Here is a 16,683-nt window from a genome sequence, read left to right as displayed (position 1 = left end):
GGAGACAAGCAAATAAGGGCAGGCTGAGGCTCTCCCTGCCTGACTACTCCCCTGCTCCACTGCTTACCCACTCTGCAAGGAGGTTAGCCCTGTAATTAATACATGAGTTTTTTAAATGGAGTGCTACTCGATTCACAAAAGTTATGGAGGGGTACCTTGCATCTGAAACAGCTGAGAACCACTAATCTATATAACCAAGACACCTGTGTCTTGGAAACTACAAGTCTAGACAGCAAAATAGAAAAATGTCTGTGTGGAGTCCATACCACTGCTTTTTTGTTTCTGGCACTGGCAAAACCACATGACTATTAGCAAATGGTGGGGCAGTGTCAGAACTCCCAGTATAATGCAAGCCATTGAGTTCCCTTTCTGTTGATCGGCCAGATTTTGTCTGTCTTTAACGAAACAGCTACATACTATTAAAAGTTCTGTTTTTACATAATTATCCCTGGTGGAACTTGTTTTGGCAGTCATTCATAGTGAGAAGCATTCATGTTGCATAAAACTGCTGCGGCGAAATCACTAGTTAGCAATTAGATATACAAAAGATACAAAACAACCTCTACCACTTCTAATCACAGCATTTAGAAAATAACCAATTAGCTTTTATAGGTATAATCAATGAAGCTTTCCTTTGTGATTGTTAATTCAAACTCATAAATATTTCCTCCCCCAGACCATTTTAGTTTGCTTCTTGGATGAAATATTTGTTAAAAAGGTATCTGTCTTTTATTTAAACGCATACCTTTTTTTCTTAGGAAAACACCCTTGTTTAATTGCCAGCGATATGGCAAATTATAATACATGTTTAATCCCTTTATTAATACAAAAAGTCAAACTTCAATATCATATTCATTGTTTTAGATAGCGTCAGTAAATTGCTTTTGTATTTCATGAAAGATGGTCCAATATCTCTACAATATTTTAAGTAAACAAAAACCCTTGAAGGATGGTCCTATAACTCAAATTAGGATCAAGTTTATATTTTGATTTGCAATCTTTCACTGTAGTTCTTTCATTATTGTCTTACTGTTTCCTTGAGGTACTGTGTCTTATGTTACACAGGTAATCCAGCTAAGTCATTGTAATGGTCTCTCTCTCTCGTTTTGAAAATATGTGAATTTACTTATTCACAGTTGTATCACCCAAAGATTATAGGGGGGAAAATGTAAGCACTTCCGGAAGTTTAATTTTGAACAATTTCAAATAGTGGTGGAATTAATTAATGGTTAAGGCTGCGAGCTTGCACAGTTTACCCAATGTGTAACTTAACTCATAAATAGTGTATTATTGATATTTATCCTCATCAATAGGACTGACTCTTGGTAGCAAAGTTAAGCCAAGCAGACGTTAAAAGAGAATTGGGATGTAAGGAGGTTCACTGCAACTGGCAGTATTGGGTCGAGTTAACCAGTTCTCTTCAGTCAAGATGCACGTTCTGTATAGTTTAATGCAAGTTAAGCACTGAGCTTTCAGCACAGGAGATGCTTTTATTTCTCTCTTTGTTTATTCAGTGATTTTTTTGGTGTCCTATCCTGGAGCAGTTGCAAGGCCTGAAGAAAATTTTGCTGCAGCTGTAAATGAAAAAGAGCAATCGCTCACTTTGGCCACATCTAAAAGCATCCATAAATGTCAAAATAGCAGGAATTGGGCTGAATCATATTGCAGTCACACTTCTTATGTGTATATTACTTTTTAGTAGTGCCTGCTATGCTTGATGCTTTCCAGATGTATAAGAAAGCATGGGCCCTCCCATAAGATTTCACAGACTAAATCAGTATGTTTACTGTTATTGATGTGCCTGGCGTGCAGAATCTTTCTGCAGGTGGCTTTGGTGGGCTTTTATTGTGATCACGTGCTTTGCCCCCACCAGTCTTGTTTCACTTGTCACAGGTCAGTGGTGAGTAGAGTGTTCTCATCTCTCCATTGTAAATGTAGTATGGTTCAGGGGCAGAGCAATTAAAGAAAGGTATCCCTTTTCATTGATGTAGATAAGAAACTCATGGTAGGTAGTATGAATAACCGGTAGTGTGTTTTTGTCCTGAAACAGGACCCACAAACATAGAAGAGAACGTAGGAATGTATATTCAGGGAATGTGAAGCTAATAATGCACCCTGTAAAACACAAATAAATTCCCAAACTACTGAAATAACTGTGGGAAATAATAAATGCCCTTTCCATTGTTTTGATACTTCAACGATTATGTCTCTGGTACTTTGAACTGTTGTTACTCTCTGTTTACACGCTTCCAGAGGATGTGTACCTTTTGGCCAGAGTTTCTACACTAGATACTTCTACTGGCATAGCAGTGTGTGTTTGGAGATGGGGGAGGTCCTGGGAGGGGGCGGGTTAAAGAGGGGAACTTTTCTCCACTGATTAGAAGTCCAAGGGTAGATGCAGTTAAAACAGCATAAATATCCATTTGCCAGTTCAGCTCATTTGCTTGTGCAGCTGGTTTGAAGCATATGGCAAAGGACTTTTTTGGCGAGTATAAGCAGCATCCATCTAGGAAGGCATGCCAATCCAGCTATCCTGACAAATCATTTCTAGTGCAGACTTGGCCTTACTTTCTCTCCACCTTCCATGATTCTAGTGTTTATGGACTGACTGCTTATGCTTTGTCCTGTCTCCTGGGGATGACAAAGCATAAGCTTTGTATTAAATAACGGAGTGGATTTGATTTAAATCAAATCAGTTTAAATCACTGGTCAGGAAACCTCGATTGAATCATTGTTTTCTACAAAAAGTGCATTCTTGTTGTTTGATATAACTTTCATTTAAAATATTCCCAAATGGTCTCTTTTATAGCCTGGCAAGCCTGTTGCCAGGATAGGTTTTCCCTTCTACCATACCATTCCCTCACTAGATCTCAAACCAATGGAAAGGCTATACTCAGAGACTTTTCTCTCTCAAGATTTCTGGAATTTTCTGCTCAAAATGGTTCTCTTTTGTTTCTAGTGCCCTTCCTTCTTTGCATTTATCTCCAGACTCCTCCTCCTTGCCCAGATCTACTCCACACCCAACAATCCTCTGTTCATTTTACTTCTTGAAACTTTGCACTTTTAGAGAGAAGTAGGGGTTTGACTTTGTGTACACAAACTTGTAGAGAAACAATAGGGCTGATGGGTAGGTAATCAGGTCTGTTATTTCATCTCCATATATTGCTGTTAACAAGGATGCTATCTCTGGAGACAAATGCACAGTTTGAGAACTGAAACTAAGCATTGCAGAGATGCTTAATGGGATCCTCTAGACTGAGCACTGAGTCCCATTGGGTAGAGTGGTTTTCTTTAATTTTTACTAAGCCATAGAAGAGCCTCTGGGAACCCCATAAGATAGATTGGGCCCCTGATAGAGTCCATGCCATGTTGTGACCTATTTATAAAACTTTTTAAAAAGGTTACATGAATAGATTGTCTCAAATAGTATACAATTAGAAATTATAATCCCTACTCCTTGATGATCTCTTTGAGCTCTAACATATCTTAAATCAAAAGTATCTTTATATAGGTTTAGTTTTTTAAAAAAACATTGTAACAAAACAATAAAAAAAGATTAAATAAAAATATCTGATTTAAATTTTAAAAATCTTATTTTTTTAAATTAAAAAAGTAATATAAAAAGATATGCCATAACAAACATGTCTTGCCTCTAGCTGGCTCTGGCACTTTGTTGGCAATAGGTTGTCCTTCTCCTTCCATGGCTTATTCTAGACACAAGCCACAAAACCTTCTGGAGGCATCCTCATGAGATGTCTCAAAACCTCTGTTTCATCTTTAAGATGACCCTTTGCCTGCATCTATTTATTTTCAGTTCAATATGCTTTACAAGACAGTATTTCATTAAGACTCAAACATTTTCTTTAGTAGATCCTTCACAACAAGTGTAGAAATCCTATGTATTCATTTGCAAGTATATTTAAAAGAAATGAGGTTTCTGATCTGTCAATGATAGCTGCTTTTGAAATCATGGTAATTTTACTTCCTTGTTTCCCTTAAAAATAGTAGAAGTTATAAAACTTGTTTCGATACAGATTTATGATTAAAATGGTGAACAGTACAATAGCAAGTAATGGCTTTGCAAGTGGGAGAAACAAAATTAAAATCCCTCCCCCTTTCCAAAGCAACTAAACTAACATTTTTAATATGTTGATTTTATTTCTCTAAGAAAGTTAGTGTACACAGATTTTGCTCTGTGAGATTTTTTTTCACTTTTCACAGAATCATTGAGTATAATGTCCTGTGAATATCAGGTGAAGTTCTAGGGTGCTGGTCGTAGCCCTGTTGGTCTAAGGACATAGGCAGACAAGGTTCTTTGGGTAAATGTGATATCTTTTATTAGACCAACTAAATAGTTGGAAAAAAAATGTTCTTTGTAAGCTTTTGGGCACAAAAGGTAAAGTTCTAAACATTTTCTAGTATTTAGCTTCCAATATCTTAATTCCATTTACTTAATTCTCTTAGTTCTACGTGTCTTGTTTGTTTTTTCAAACTAAGCCTTCTTACTAGTACCAGCTGATCAGATACTCACTCCCAACGTCTTATTGTCACATACATCAACTCCTTTTAATTAGGGACTTTTCTCTGTCACTTTGGTTTCTGAACATGGCATTTCAACTTCTAGTTCAGTATCCAGTCATCTTTTTTTAATGTCACTTTCTTTGTTTGCTGAATTTAGTTAACCTTCTCAATAATACACCTAACCTTTGATTATGAGATTAATTTCCCTTCTATTAACTTGATCCTCTTGAAATCACCATCCACACAGCAAACTACCAGCTTCATTACTGCATAGAAATGGGTAGCTATTGGTATTGCTGTCAGCACTATACAATACTATGCATCTTTCCTTTACCATAAAGTTGCCAAAATTTGCCCATAAGTATTGTGAGAAGTTTCATGATTTCTTAGTTTCTTCGTGATTTTCTAAATATTTGTTTTGCTATTTTTCTATAATACCCATTTTTACAAATTTTAAACCAAAAAGTAAGAGGTATACACTTTTTTCCCCTAGAACACTCAACAATTTTAATTTTTGAGCATACATCACCTTCTTCCTCTCAATGGGACATAAAAATGCAGTCTTTCTAGTCAGATTTTCTGGTGTACCTTCCAGGAAAATAAATTATCCTAATATGTAGAATATTAAAGACAAAATGGTAACTTCTCATGGAAGTAAATAAGGTGCACTTGAAGGAGCTGTTAAGCCCTTTCCTAAAAGGTAGGCTTTTATTTTTAAGGATCATAATGATCACTGAAGATCTTACAGCTTCGGTAAATGTGTATTTTTGGCACGTGTGCTTTTTCAAACACTTCAAAGACTTTTAAAAAAGTTATTGCAAGTGTGTATAGTAGTTGCTTTCAAAGTCTGCATTCTAGGTGTGTTTTTAAGGTTCAGACTACTTGCTTATTAACCTATATTGACTGTTCTCTTGCCAATTTTTTTCTAATCAGGTTTCTTTACAAATATTATCAGAAATTAAGATGTCAGCAAAGGAAATCTCTTGCACTATGGGGGGAAATCAGTGGGTTACATTCCCCTTCCAAATGTTTATTTCCAGGCTAATTTCTTGACTTGTAAGGAGACATTTACTTTCCTACAATCCTAAGTAGATTCCTTTGAGGTGACATTAGTTCTCACTGCATCTCTAGACATAGTGGATTATTTATAACAGAGGCTAGATAAACATTCTGGATTCAGAGTTCACCATAGATCCCTTGGTTCTTTCATTGATGATTTATTTGTGTGACAGTGTTTGTGTTCTTTATGAAATTGTGGGTCAATTGCATGGTAGTTTAGCAATTTTGCATGTTGGTGAGAGTTGTCCTCATCAGATAAACTAGATTGTATATAACTCTTGTTGGCAGACAGACAAACATACACACGCTTGATCTGAGCCGACTGGAGTTCTACACATATACAACCTAGATTATATGATGAGAACAACTCTTATTAACAAGCTAAATTATATGTGGACACAAACCAAGTAGAGCTTATATCACTAAATTCAGGCAAAAGTGATGCATTTCAACAAAAAACTGTTAGCAAAATATTTTTTGACTGCTGTTAGAGATTGTGTAGCTTTGGGTAAATAGCTCTTTCCAGTTTCTTACTGAATGAGAACAAATAAACAAAAAAGGAGGAAATTGCACGTCATTTTGGGAAGCATTAACAATGTTAAAACTCTTGATATAGGCACCATAGCCAACAACATTGCTCAACAGTGTTTTAAAAACCTTGATTTGTAGTGCTGTGTCATTTGGGTATGGCATGTTTATTACAGTAGTGTGCAAAAGCCATATTGAGAATGGTAGTTTCATTGGTGTAAATCCGGTACAGTCACAGTAGTACACAGTTCCTGCACCAAAGGCGTTATGCTTTTAAGTAGACAAGAGGAGTGAACAATGTGACTGTAGCAAACATGATAGTTTTTTTATTTGCGGGGGTGGGGCACAGATTTAGCTAGGAAGGAAAAGGCTAAATGGAAAGTAAAAATGCTGGAAGGATAATGTTAGAGGAGAAAAAGGTAGACCTGTGAGGAATGAGGCCAAGGTGAAGAGATCGACTGAGAAGGTGGTAGCCAGTCTGAGTAGGTCAAAGAGTGTCCAGTCAAAATTAAGAAGTTCTCCAAATTATCCATAGATTGGTACTTTAACTGCTCTCTCCCTCCCCCTCAGTTGAAGTTTTTGCCTTGTTCATCTCTGGATTTCTGCCCAAACCACCTGGTAATGTTTGAGGAGGGAGTCTTTCTACGCAGTCCTGGATGCAAGGAAAATGTAACTCCCTTCACCATCAGTACCCAACTGTTTTCACTTTGTTTCCTTCACTGTGCAGCAGCCTCTGCTTTAACTGCTTCTCCCACTGTTCCTGCCAGGTATTACCTAACTGCTGTGCAGTGTTATGCTCCCTTAAATTCTTGCAGCATTTTTCCCCAGAGGTGTTGCAATGGTGGCTTAAGTAATTCCTAGGTATAATTGATAAGCCCTTTGGTAAAGTTTGAAAAGCTTTTTGGGATCCCTCTGAAGGGCAAGTGCTCTTATAAATGTAAGCAGATGATCTCCAAAACAGTTTTTCTTGTTCACTGATTTCCTTCCACTTCCCCACCCCATCCCTAACCTTTTCCCCCTTCAGGTCCCTTTCACCAGTCTGGATTTCCCCACGTATTTCCCATTCCATTATGTAAAAGGAGCTTTGAATTTCATTCCTAACTTCTTTTTATTTCGTCTCTTACAGATGCAGTTATGGACATTATAACCTATGATGATTACCCCAATCCACCGTTTCAGAGATATTGAGAGGAAGCCTGAATACCTTCAGCCAGACAAGTGTGTTCCACCTCCTAGCCACAGTTCCCTGGGAACAATGTGGTTTATTAGAGATGGCTGTGGTATTGCATGTGCTGTTGTTACCTGGATGCTGGTCTTCTACGCAGACTTTGTAGTCCTTCTTGTCATGTTAGTTCCATCAAGAGACTATGTTTATAGCGTGATCAATGGGATATTGTTCAATACGTTGGCTTTCCTGGCTTTGGCATCACATTTCCGAGCCATGCTAACCGACCCAGTAAGTATATTGTTGTGTACTTATTCATGAACAGGCTACATTTTTCTCATCTGCAACATGTGAGTAATTGTGGCCACTGGCAAATGGTAGATTTAAATAAGTTTTGTGTATCACTGTGATGAGTAGGGCTGCTGTTACTGTATGCTGACTTGGTGTCCTGCTCTGTAAAATGTAAAGGACCAAATATCAGCTTCCCAGGAAGCTGGCATGGGCAGCTTCCTCTTAACATGAGAGAGAGACATTCTGCTGTCCTTTTTTCTTGCCCATACTAGATTTTGTGTTTGTGGCCTTTCAAGTGCTGACAAACAGGAAATCTGGTAGAACTTGTTTCAGTTGTCTGTCTTGGCAAGTATCATTACAGCAAAACAGGGCATAGAAATAACGCACTGCTTCTGTTTAAAAAGTCATATTACATTTTTCACATCGGTGACTTAGCTGAATTTACAGGAATGTGCTAAAACAACTGTTTTGTCTGCTTCTGCACTAAAACCTCCTAATAATTTCAGCATGTATTTCCAGGGCTTGAAAAATGTTCCAAGCTCTGTCTGGCTGCATTCTAAGCTAGATCTGAACCACGGTGAAGAAAGGAACCTTTTGCAATATTCAGGAATATCCCCTTTTTTAAGATCAGTCTCTGGCTAATAGATTCACAGTTCTATCTTTTCTACATGGTAGATGAGAGAACAGGCTTTACTGTCTCTTCTCCTGTCAGAGTTAGGAATGCTGTAGTGATAGCAAGGTCTCTGTGGCTGTAATCCTTACCCTACACCAGGGACAGGCAAATATTTTGGGCAGAGGGCTGCTTAGTGAGTTTCGGCAAGCCATCGAGGGCCTCATGACAGGCAGCCTAGGGCAGATGAATATTAATTTTCTAAATTTTTTAGGGGCCCCACAGGCTGGATAGAATGGCCTGGCAGGCTGCATCCGCCCCCTGGGCCGCATTTTGCCCACTCTTGCCCTACGCTCTGCTCCCTGAGTGGATGCCTTACTAGGAAAACTTCAGTGATTATTGCTTAGCTGGCAATATCCTCTGGAAGCAGCAACAGTAGCTTGAAACTGCCCTGATTCTTCACAGTTCCAGTGTTACCATGAAGCAGCCTTGTTCATTTCATTCTCTTTCTGCTTTATAAGTGTATGTGACAGTTTCAGGGTTACCACTGCTGGTGCCATCAGAATTGGGAATAAAGCACAACAGCAGTTTGTATATAGTTAAAATTTTGAGAGTATTCTTTTGTTTTCCTTATTGGTGTTATCTTATCACCTGAGGAACAATGGGGAATAGGTATCTGTTTTGCTAAGCACTGTACAAACATGGAGTAAAAGACAGTCCTTTTAGCAGAGTTTATAGTGTAAACAGACCCAGGGTGACAAACTCAAACTGGCTCAAGGGTCCCATTCCCTCCTTTACAGGTGTCTCCAGGCTGCATACTGGCTCTTGTGCTGTCAGCCCCATTGGTGCCTTACGTGGAAGCTCTGCTGCTGCTGGTGGGGCTTTCCATGAGGGCAGCCAGCATCCCAACCATCGTGTGTGTGTGTGTGTGCGCGTGTGCGCGCGCAAGGAGACTGTGTGCATGTCTATGTGTGTTGCCCCCTCCAGGTGGTGAGTCTTTCCCCAGTGGCAGCCCACACCTTAGTGCAGGGGTGGGCAAAATGTGGCCTGGGGGCCAGATGTAGCCTGTCAGGCCATTCTGTGGGACCCCTAAAAATTTAGAAAATTAATATTTATCTGCCTTGGGCTGTCTGTCATGTGGCCCTCGATGGCTTGCAAAAACTCAGTAAGCGGCCCTCGGCCCAAAATAATTGCCTGCCATGCCTTAGTGACAGCTGGGACTCAGTCCCAGTGGCACTACAAGCAAAGTCCCTGTCACTGCAGCCTGTGGCTAGACTTTCTGCAATGGCAGGCAGAACCCTGGCAAGAGCTGGGATGCTGGCAACCCAAACAGCACTGCAGACAGAAACTCTGCAACTGTGGCCAGAGCTGCATCTCTGGCCTTGATGGCAGGGTTCCCCATGGCAGCAGTCAGACCCCTGGCTTTTGTCAGGATGTGGGCAGCTTTGTCAGCATCATAGGCAGAAGCCTCTTCATCGCATCCAGAGCCAGGGCTTCCCATGGTACCAGCAAGAGAAGGGCATTGGCAACTGCCCAGTAGCACCATAGGGATACCCCACCACCGCAGCCATAGCCCTAGTTTTGGCCGCAGTGGTGGGGCTTCCTGCAACTGCAGCCAATTCCCTAGTTTTCACCTGGGCACAGGTAGGTCCAGCAGCATGGCAGGCAGAAGCCTGGCCACCATGGCTAGAACCAGGGCTCTTGTTGTGGTGGAGGGGTTTCCTGCAGTTACAGGCAGTGCTCTGGTGAGGAGAGCAAGAGATGTGGGCAGCTTACACGATACTGCGGTCAGAAGCTTTGCCACTGCAATTACAGCCACTTAGCCAGAGCTGGGACAGAAGACCCTGCTATTATGGCTGGGATTTTGCCTGCCATGCTGCTCTGTGCTGCTTTCCCTGGGTCTCTGACTGCCACTGTGGGATGCCCCAACACCACAGTCATAACCAGGGCAAAGGTTTTTGGCTGAATAACCCAAATTGATGGGTTGGATCCAGCCTGGAGGCTATGTCTGACACTCTTGACCAGGCAATTACAGAGTATGGAGAGGGATCTGGTGCAAGCAATTATGTGGTAAGTGATGTAGTAGGGTTTTTTTGTGCTTGGTAAGGATTCGGTAGAATCTAGTTTGATTTATTTTTTATGGGTTTTTATGAAGGGTTCAACTTCAGAAGAGGGAAAGGGAGGTATGACAAGGCAGGAGAAAGTACATATGGAATGAAGCTGGGAAAAACAAACTTAGGCTGGGAGGAGGGGCTGGGAGTGAACAGCCTTGGGGGAAGCAGGGACAAAATTAAATAGAAAATGTTGCTGCAGTGAGAGATTAGATTATTTTCTCCCGATTTTACATCCTGCCACACTTGATGGCATGTGCCTTCCATTATTAGGAACCACTACCTACTTATCTCTGATAAATGGGTTTTTAGACCTTGCATTTCTTTTTTCCTCTTGTGGTATGTGTGGGGGTTGTTTTGGGTTTGTTTTTTTTGCTTTTAAATCGAGGCAGAGTTTGTCCTTTTCTGTGCAGCATATGTTTCTTAATAAGAGCCCTGTGTAATACTGCTGTTAACTCCTGATGCACAGAATTTATGTTTCTTGCTAATAGAAATGCACAGGTGTTTCAAGGAAAGACTGCTTCTCCAAAAGCAAATTATAATATTGTTTTTTTTCTAATACAAGGTGTATGCATTTTAATACAAGAGCCAAGATAGATATAGATATACACATATTGATATCTATTGGAAGTGCATACTGTACATTTAACAGTTGTTTGGGGGATTTGCAGTAAATTTATGGTTATATAACGGCACCAAATGTTGAGTTTGTCTTTGGAGAATTAAGGTTTCTGTAGCAACGATAAATCAGCTGTGTTAAAGATCTATATTTAGAGGGAGATTTCAAAAATTGTACTCGCTTACAACCTGCAAAAATTTTTTCCCTTGTCTTATTTTTGGATGTCTTTAAAATTTAACATATAAATCTTTACTTTAAAAACAAATAAGAAATACTGTATGTTTTGTCTGTATCATTTAACAGACTATTACTTGAGAAATAGATACTCTTATATAAGGTATACTAGCTGTCTCCAGTTTGCTGTGATAAAATTTCAGATGACAAGCTTGTTAACAATGGGGTAGGAATTCCTAGAGGACTGAATTATTTAACAGCTTTGTTAAAAGGCTACCTGCTAACATAAGAAATTGTTGCCTGCTCTATCTGATGAAATCAAGCAGGTAAATGTTAAGCAGGGTGCCGATCTTAAGTAGGACCTCACTAGAATGGCCTTTCAGAATTTTTTTCTGTTCAGTCAAATCATGAAACTTTACTACTATTAGGATTGTTTTTCTCTTTCTCTTTTTTCCCCCCTCTCAAGATCTAGATGTGGCTCTGTTTAGTTTTACTGATGAATGTAGGTGTTGACATATTCCATTTTCATTTCTAGGGTGCTGTGCCCAAAGGTAATGCCACAAAGGAATTCATCGAGAGTTTACAGCTGAAGCCTGGACAGGTGGTTTACAAGTGTCCAAAATGCTGTAGCATCAAACCTGATAGAGCACATCACTGCAGGTACAGTTACTTCCACTGAACTGCTTCTGTACCTTGCATTTATGGCATGTGGCTGTAGTACAGGGGTGAACAAAATGCGGCCCACGGGCCAAATGTGACCCACCAGGCCGTTCTATCCAGCCTGCGGGGCCCCTAAAAAATCCAGAAAATTAATATGTATCTGCCTCTGGCTGCCTGTCCTGCAGCCCTCAGTGGCTTGCCAAAATTCAGTAAGCAGCCCTCCGCCCAAAATAATTGCCTGCCCCTGCTCTAGTGAAACCAAGCATCCATTTGGTGGATCAATACGCTGTTGCAGGCTGAAACTTCAGAGGGGCTTAAGGAAATCTATACCCACTGACTGCAAAGGGTGCCTGACTCTTAAGCCTCTCCAGAAACTGGAGTCCTCCTTTGAAGAGGATTAAACTATTAAAGCACCCTGTGGCCACTTTACTTCTAAAGGAGAACACATACATGTTAAGTTCTGTGGTGATTTCATTGATGTGCCTGAGTGTCCCTATGTACACATGGCCTAAGAGACACTATATTAAAATATGCCTTGCAAGTGGGAATCGGAATATTAGTCCATAAAATTAGATACCTCTCTAAATATTTTTCTTTGGTCCTTCCTTTTTCTGGGCCTGACAGTGTCTTCTGGCTTTGGCTTCTATTAGTCCTCTTCATTACTACTAAATTAAAGTTAAGCTACATGCATTTTAAAAAAAATTCTAATCTTCATACTTTAAATTTATAAAACAATTCAGAATTATAGCAAAAAAAATTTGGTGGTAATAGTGTCCATTTTCTTGTGTTTTCTTTAAGACAAAAAATCTTTGTACTGACCAGTTAATGCTAAGGACAGGTATTTAGTGCATCACGAACTCTTGATTATTCCCTATTTTAGTGTAAAATAAGATAAGCTTCTTTACAGTAAGCAGCAATTGGCTTATATATGCTCAAACTTTTTTTTTCACCTCCCATCCTGAACAGCATATGCCTACAGGGCCTTTATCTTAGGATTCTAGTTGCTGCTGATTCAGAGAGAAAGCCCTCTCTCCCTGTATATTTTTAAAGCTTTAAGGGAATCTTTTCCAACCATCCCCAACAAGCTTGTTCATCACGCTGCTTTTTACAATGTAAGTCGAGCAAGATTTCCCCTATGAGCTCTATTAAATAAAATGATTGCAATCAAAACAAGCATTGCTGATCCAACCGAAGCAATGTGATGGAGCCTATCACTTATTAATGCTGTTGCAAATCTTGTCTGACATATCTTTAATTATGGATGATGCTGTGCATCTAAAATGGGATCTTCGTGGTTCACAGCAGAGGAAAAGGAAAGCTAACTTTTACTGAGGAAAACCTTCTTCTCCATGTATTTCATCATAGGCTTTAGGGAGGTCTGAGAGCAGTTCTTGTTCTAAGATCCAGTCCCATGCTCACTGAAGTCAGTGGGAGCCCTTAATAAGTAAATAAGTCCTTTCTTGTTTTGTGTGGGTCTTCCAGACAGCAGGGGTGTACATATGCATAGCAGTAGGGGTGTTAGTAGCCACGCGCCTGAGACTGGAGCTCCAGCCATTCACATGCCTTTGCGAGATTATTGTGCCCAACTATGCCATTTGGCAATCGGCTCCTGCCTCCTCACCTTGCTCACTGTGTGGTTTAGCCCCTGTGGAGGGTCTGAATGTGGAGAGCATCTGTTGTCTCAATCTTTGCCTCATCCATTCTTGGCTTATGCAAGGAGGGCCCAGCTTCTCCAACACCAGCTGTCTTTTCCCATCCTCCTCTGACTCTGACTCTTACGAGTGATGTTATCGTTTAAGCTGCAGTTCATGCCTGTGATGGAGGCAGAGACTTCTGTGACACTCCCTTCTTATTCTGGCTGCTCCAGGTATTTTCTCTGGTGGGACTTCTTCCCTATCTTGGTTTCTCGCTTGGTGCTGCAGCTGCTCATCATCTTTCTTTGACATTTTGTGGATTGGCATGGGTTTGTGGTACTGATTTCTGCTGTGGTGTATGCCCTTGCTTATCAAGGGATCCAAGACCCAGAAGGGGTAGCTCTGGCAAATATCCTCTAGCAGAGTCTGTAGAAGTGGGCCAACAAGTGTGTAAAAGAAAATAAGCTGGAGCAAAATGGATTCTTTCAGTGTCTCAGCTTGTAGTTACTGTAGGCAGTTGCTATACTCAGGCCGTAATCTCCAGACTAGTAATTCTAAAGCCATATCTCTCCTGTAGGCACCTGGATAACAGTCATTTTTAGTCTCTTCCTTTAATGTGAGGCTGCTTGTTAGCAGTAGTCATTGACCACAGGGCAAATATTAAATAGGGAGATCTAGCTCAAGGCAGGAGGGAAAAGCATGAGAACAAGGGTCATCATGGTCCTGATCAGGGCCTTCATTGTCTCCTTTTTGTCTTGGGCACACTGCTGCTTTTCCTCGAAGACTCCTTCCTTCCAAGGTGTAGTGCCAGACAGCTTCAAAACAAGGATGTTGTTTATTATTTATCACTATGTGCTTGCAAGACTGTTTATATTTTGATTCAGCATCTTTTTGTGGTTTGTTTCTTTTGAGAGGTTTATTTGTCATAGGAAGCAAAAGAAAGAAACAGAACTGTTGGTTTTTCTTATTTAAATCCATTTAGGGTTGTTCTGTAATGATAGTTGGTGCACTTGGGGATCAGGAGACAGCCTTTCCTCTTCCTTTTTCATAGGAGAAAAGGATTCCCACCCCTTTTTACTCTCCCATGATGCTAGTTATGGTTTTAAAATGCATCCTGAAATGGAAGAGGGTGACAAGCTAGGAGTGGTATTCAAGTATGTTAAAGTAAACTAATAATCTTTTAAGTTTGGATGCTAAACACAATATACATTCATAGGATTTGAGATTAGAGTTCTTACAGATGTATTTGTAACTGCTTTTTTGCTAAATGCTTTAATTCTAATTTTATATTGAATATTTTTGGGATAGTGGCTCAATAGTAGACACTGGTAATTTAGTCTGCTGTCTGACTGATGTCACTGTCAAGAATCTTTCCTAATGTTAAATCTGAATTTTCATATTTTCAAAAATCTTTTTTAACTGAATACATTTTATTAAATAGTTAAACTTCTTAAAATAGATTAATGGATTTCTAATAGTATTCAAATCTAGACTAGATTTAATTTAATTTCATTTGTTTAATTGTAGTATTTAAGTTATAGAGCTTCCAAGTCGAGTACTACATTAATACATCATGTTTGATAACCTCTGTTATTCAAGGTGCCTACAGGACAGACACAACTTTTTGTACAGCTGATATTTGGAATAATAGTTGATTTTAAGCAGATTCAGTAGACACAGAAAACCAAACCTAATCTGTTGGCCAGTGGACACTTCTAAATTTTTACATTCAGATTTTACCTCCGATTCCTTTTTCATCTTCCAGTGTTTGCAAGAGGTGTATTCGAAAAATGGATCACCACTGTCCATGGGTTAACAACTGTGTAGGAGAGAACAACCAGAAGTACTTTGTACTGTTTACAGTAAGTGTTTTATGGAGTGAATTGTTCTGTTGTCTAATCGGAGACAACAAAATTTCAAGTATGCTTATTAAACTGATGTGCAAAAGTAGGTTTTTGATTAAATTGCATTACAAGGAAATAATCCTGATGAAATCATTTTGTTTATTAGAAAGTAAGGATAACAAATGATTAGGAATAAGTTAACCGAAAGGGTACTTTGCCATGTTAGCTTTTTTAATGGTCTAGATTTAGTTAGCATAGTAGTAGTAAGTATGTATATGTATGTATATGTATATGTATTGCAGAATGCACTATAACAATAATAGTAATCTTAGTAAGCTTTTTTTGGGTAGGTACCACCTTGTTCTATGTTGTGCTAAATGCTAGGCAAAAGTGTCTTGATCAGTTCCTAGGGTTCCTAGGCTCTGTTGTAATACAAAAATAATGATGGGATCAGCTATTACATCTCTGAAACACTGGAAAGAACCGTTTTTCGTGAGGTTTACCATATTCTTCATTCAGGTAGCCAGTGTCAGCACTCAGAAAATGAGGAAATGTTTCTGATTTTCATTTTGCATTGTGTCTGTGGTGTTGAGAATAAAAAGGGGGAAGGAAGAGAGCCAACTTGACTGTACTATTTCTCTACCAAGGATGAAATCTAGGCTGTGTTGAAATCAATGGCAAATCTCACTGGATCAAATCCAGGGAATGTTGAGGCTGCACAATTGACTCCCAGTGATAGTTCATTATCTTAGTGATCTCACAGTAAACCTGCTAGTATAAGATGGCTGTGTTAATGATATTACAAAGTAGATGGGTAAAAGTATTGAATTAGACTTGAGAATAAATGGATGAATGCTTTAATTCCCTTTGGTGGCATGGGCTATCATAAGGGTTTTGGAGGCAGAACTAGTCAAATTTCTCTCCCTGGAGCAGAGGATCCCATACTGCAGGATGTGCACTTGATGTTCTGACAGTTTGCTTTGCACAAATTTAAGAAAGATATAACACGAGCCAACATATTTGGGCATAATTGGCCTAGAAAAGGGGTATCAAAGATTCAGTCCAGGGAGTTTCAACATCTATGCCCCAGTGCTGCACCTGGGCATGAGTTGACCCACGGGCCACCAGACAAGCCCCATGCACAGGGCTTGGGACACATGCTACATGCACCACCTACCCCTGTTGGTCTGGTAGTCTGCCACATGTGGTGCCCACTCTGGTACCTGTGCTGCACACAGCACCCATTCTGACTGGTCTGGGATTCGCACTGCAAGTTGTACCCGCTGTAGCCAGTCTGGGACCCATGCTGCATGCAGTGTCAGGATGCGGGTCCTGGGACAGGCACTGCATGCCCTAGATCAGGTGTGGGGGGAAGAGAAGGGGTGTCCATAGGCCTGATACAGCGCATGGACCAGCTTCATGCCGCTAAGTTTGACAGCCTTGGCCAAAAATATATTTATAGTTTCA

General features: G+C 40.0%; 1 protein-coding gene across 4 annotated transcripts in view; it reads left to right on the top strand.

The window, feature by feature from the left end:
- Positions 1–16,683, top strand: part of ZDHHC3 (zDHHC palmitoyltransferase 3) — a 46,556-nt gene that overhangs the window by 11,444 nt on the left and 18,429 nt on the right. For all 4 annotated transcript variants that reach the window (XM_090050408.1, XM_090050407.1, XM_090050406.1 and 1 more), the window contains exons 2-4: positions 7,235–7,564; positions 11,614–11,738; positions 15,138–15,234. In XM_090050408.1, coding sequence (XP_089906534.1) covers positions 7,259–7,564; positions 11,614–11,738; positions 15,138–15,234 — 528 coding nt within the window. In that variant the 5' untranslated portion in view covers positions 7,235–7,258. The remainder of the gene's footprint in view (positions 1–7,234; positions 7,565–11,613; positions 11,739–15,137; positions 15,235–16,683) is intronic.

The sequence above is a fragment of the Crocodylus siamensis genome, chromosome 5 (genome assembly GCF_052110815.1).
Source record: "Crocodylus siamensis isolate JL-2025a chromosome 5, ASM5211081v1, whole genome shotgun sequence".
Taxonomy (NCBI): domain Eukaryota; kingdom Metazoa; phylum Chordata; order Crocodylia; family Crocodylidae; genus Crocodylus; species Crocodylus siamensis.
The sequence above is the reverse complement of the archived record's forward strand: the minus strand, read 5'-3'. Positions and strand labels throughout refer to the sequence as shown.